The 3,064-nt window shown below is 49.0% G+C and overlaps 1 protein-coding gene across 5 annotated transcripts in view; it reads right to left on the bottom strand.

The window, feature by feature from the left end:
• Nucleotides 1-483, bottom strand: part of ZNF384 (zinc finger protein 384) — a 20,295-nt gene extending 19,812 nt beyond the window's left edge. The window contains exon 1 of one of the 5 annotated variants that reach the window (XM_005873691.2): nucleotides 148-483. In XM_005873691.2, the coding sequence (XP_005873753.1) occupies nucleotides 148-376 (229 nt within the window). In that variant the 5' untranslated portion in view covers nucleotides 377-483. The remainder of the gene's footprint in view (nucleotides 1-147) is intronic. The other 4 variants (XM_005873692.2, XM_005873694.2, XM_014545669.1 and 1 more) reach the window with 4 other exon arrangements.
• Nucleotides 484-3,064: the final 2,581 nt, after the last annotated feature.

Here is a 3,064-nt window from a genome sequence, read left to right as displayed (position 1 = left end):
CGCGGTGGAGCGCGCGGGCACGCACTTTAGGCGCGAGACAGACCCACACACTCCCACACACGGAATGCGCGCGAGACACCCGCAGGGCGGGGGCTCCAGGCAGTGGGTGGCCCCCTTTCTACCGCCCTCCCTCCCCCTAACACTCACCCGGAAGTGGTGCTGCCGCTAGTGCTCCTGAGAACCCCAATTCCCGCCCCCTCCCTCCCTCCCTCCCTCCCCCCCACACGGTCCGAGTTGAGCCGCCACGGAGAGAAGGCGGGAGCGCCGGAAACGAAAAAGGGGGGAGGGAGGGAAATAGCAATGTAGGGGGGGGCGGCAATTGGGAAGGGGGGGGAAATGCAAAGGTCGAGTCACTTCCGGAAGCGGTAGAGCACATCCGGCGCCGCTCGCGCCAGGAGTCCTGAGGCCCGGAGTGACGCCGCGGAGGGGCGGAAGTGGCTTCGGCTCCGGGACCCGGTGGAACCTCCGTGGATGTGACGCCACAACGGAAGTGAAAGAGCGTTCTGCTGAGGGCAGAAGCCGAACCTTCCCTTCCGAACGCCCGGCGGGCCCCCAGCTTCCGGAAGGGGCTTCTGGGGAAGTGGGAGGGCGGAACCGCGACAGGTTCATGAATTATGCATCAAGGTACGGGCGGACCTGCGGGTTCTTAAAGACTAGGGTCCCGTCTCCCTTACCTCGGTGGGGGAAGAGGCGACGTAGAAAGTGACCGTTTTTGTTTTTTTATATGGTACTCTCAAGAATGTTTCAATGCTTTGAATACGCGGGTGAGGACTGGATGTGTCCGTTTTCTGAGGTTCCTACTTAGGCCCAGAGAGTAACTAATAACCTCTCCCCAGCCATCAAAATCCCACCCCGCCCCAGCCGGGTGGCGCAGTGGCTAGAGCGTCAGCCTGCGGACGGAAGGCTCCCGGTTCGAATCCGGTCTAGGGCCCCTACCTTGGTTGCAGGCTCCTCCCTCGCTCGGGCCCTGCTCAGGGCTCTTGCAGGAGGCAACCAACCCATGACTTTTTTTCACATCATGTTTCTCTCTTTCCTCCTCTCTTCCACTCTCCCTAAAAACCAATGGGAAAATATCCTCGGGTGAGGATTAACAACAAAAAATCCGATCCCTCCCTGACCACACCCCTTACTCTCTGCTTTGGTCTCTAGGTTCTTTTTGCCCACCTCCACGTCTCTGTCTCCCCACTCTGCTTCGCTTTTACACAGGGCACTCATCACTACCTGACATTGTATTGTTTCCATCTCTTCCCACTAGAATATCGACCTCGTGAGGGCAAGCTCTTTGAATTGTTTGCTGCTGTATCCTCAGAGCCTGGCATTTAGTTAGTGGTCGGTAAACGTTTGTTGCATAAATGAACACTTAATGTGAACTCTTTCAGGAAGCCTTCCCTGATTGCTCCAACCCATACGGTGCCTTTCTCTGAATTCCTACAGCATTTAGTCTGTACCTTTCGTTGCTGTTTTATCTCTTTCATATACGTGACTCTTCAGCAAGGTTGTCAGCTCTCAGGGAAGAGGAGCTGCTTCGCTGAGCACATAGTAAATGCTGAATAGTTATACACCGGTCACCCACAGTTTCGCTTTCCGCTGTTTCTGTTACACTTGGTCAACTGTGGTCCAAAAATATTAAGTGGAAAATTCCAGAAATAAACAATTCATAACTTTTAAATTACATGCCTTTCTCAGTATCGTGATGAAATCTCCAGCCATCCAGCTGAGAATGGGACACGATTCATCCCTTTGTCCAGGCTCTCCAAGATGTACATTCTCCTCACTCTCATTAGTTCCTTAGTAGCCATCTTGGTTGTCATATTGACTCTGGAGGTATTGCAGTGCTTGTGTTCAAGTAACCCTTATTTTATTTAATAATGGCCCCAAAGCACCAGAGTGGTGGTGCTGGCAACTCAGATATGGCAATTCAAAAGCCAGGAAGTGATTCCTGTAAGTGAAAAGGTATATATGATATGGCCCAGCCTGCATGGCTCAGTGGTTGAGTGTTGACCTATGAACCAGGAGGTCATGGTTCGATTCCGGTCAGGGCACATGCCCGGGTTGCAGGCTCAATCCCCAGTCAGGGGCATGCATGAGGCAGCCAATCAATGTTTTTCTCTCATCATTGATGTTTCTCTCTTCCTCTCTGAAATCAACAAAAAATCTTTAAAAGAAAAAGTAAAAGGTATATATGTATAGGAAAAACACATATTTTATATATATAATATATATATTTCCATACCATCCCCTGGGGGTCTTAGAACTTATCCCCTGCAGATAAGGAAGGACTACTGTATGTTATTTGAGTAAATGAATGCTGCCACTAGTCTGCACCCTGGTTCAGCTCTGGATTCAGCTTTATTTTGGCTGAAACAGAATTGAAGTCCCTCCTATTAACAGAAACAGCCCCTTGGTCAGAGAGCAAAATAACCCCAAAATAACTATAATGCCCATTTTACAAATAATGAAAATAGGAACGATTTAGGTGATTTTTCCCCCCACGATCACAGCAATGAACTAGAAAAGAACACCTAAAAATAAACACTTAATGTAAATGTTTAAAAATACATGTATCTTTGGCCTGTAATTATTTGTATCTTTTTAAAAAATAAATCTTTATTGTTGAAAGTATTACATATGTTCCCTTTTTCCCCCCATTGACCCCTCCAGCCCGCCCGACCCCTCCACCCCAGGCCTTCACCACCCTGTTATCTGTGTCCATGGGTTATGCATATATGCATACAAGGTCTTTGGTTGATTACCTCCCACCCACCCCCACCTTCCCTCCCAGATTCTGCACTCTGTTGCTGTTGATATCTTTTTTAAAGTATCTAATATTCTTATCACCTTTTGGGGGTCTGCACTGTCTGTGTTAACCTGGTAGCAACAGCTAGGGCTAGCAACAGTTAACCTGGTAGCAACAGTCTTAAGGGCTCAGATGTGACCAGACCCAGTTGCTGAATGAGTTAGAGATCGATGATTTGAGAAATGTTGAATTTGGGGGCTGAGAGAAAAGTGGGAGCAAAATAGTAGTCATCACTATAAGTCCTGGTTCTCTTCTAGTTCTTTTCCT

This window comes from Myotis brandtii, unplaced genomic scaffold (assembly GCF_000412655.1).
Source record: "Myotis brandtii unplaced genomic scaffold, ASM41265v1 scaffold417, whole genome shotgun sequence".
In the NCBI taxonomy this organism is placed as follows: Eukaryota; Metazoa; Chordata; class Mammalia; order Chiroptera; family Vespertilionidae; genus Myotis; species Myotis brandtii.
Note: the sequence above shows the minus strand (reverse complement) of the source record. Positions and strands in the feature narration are given on the sequence as shown.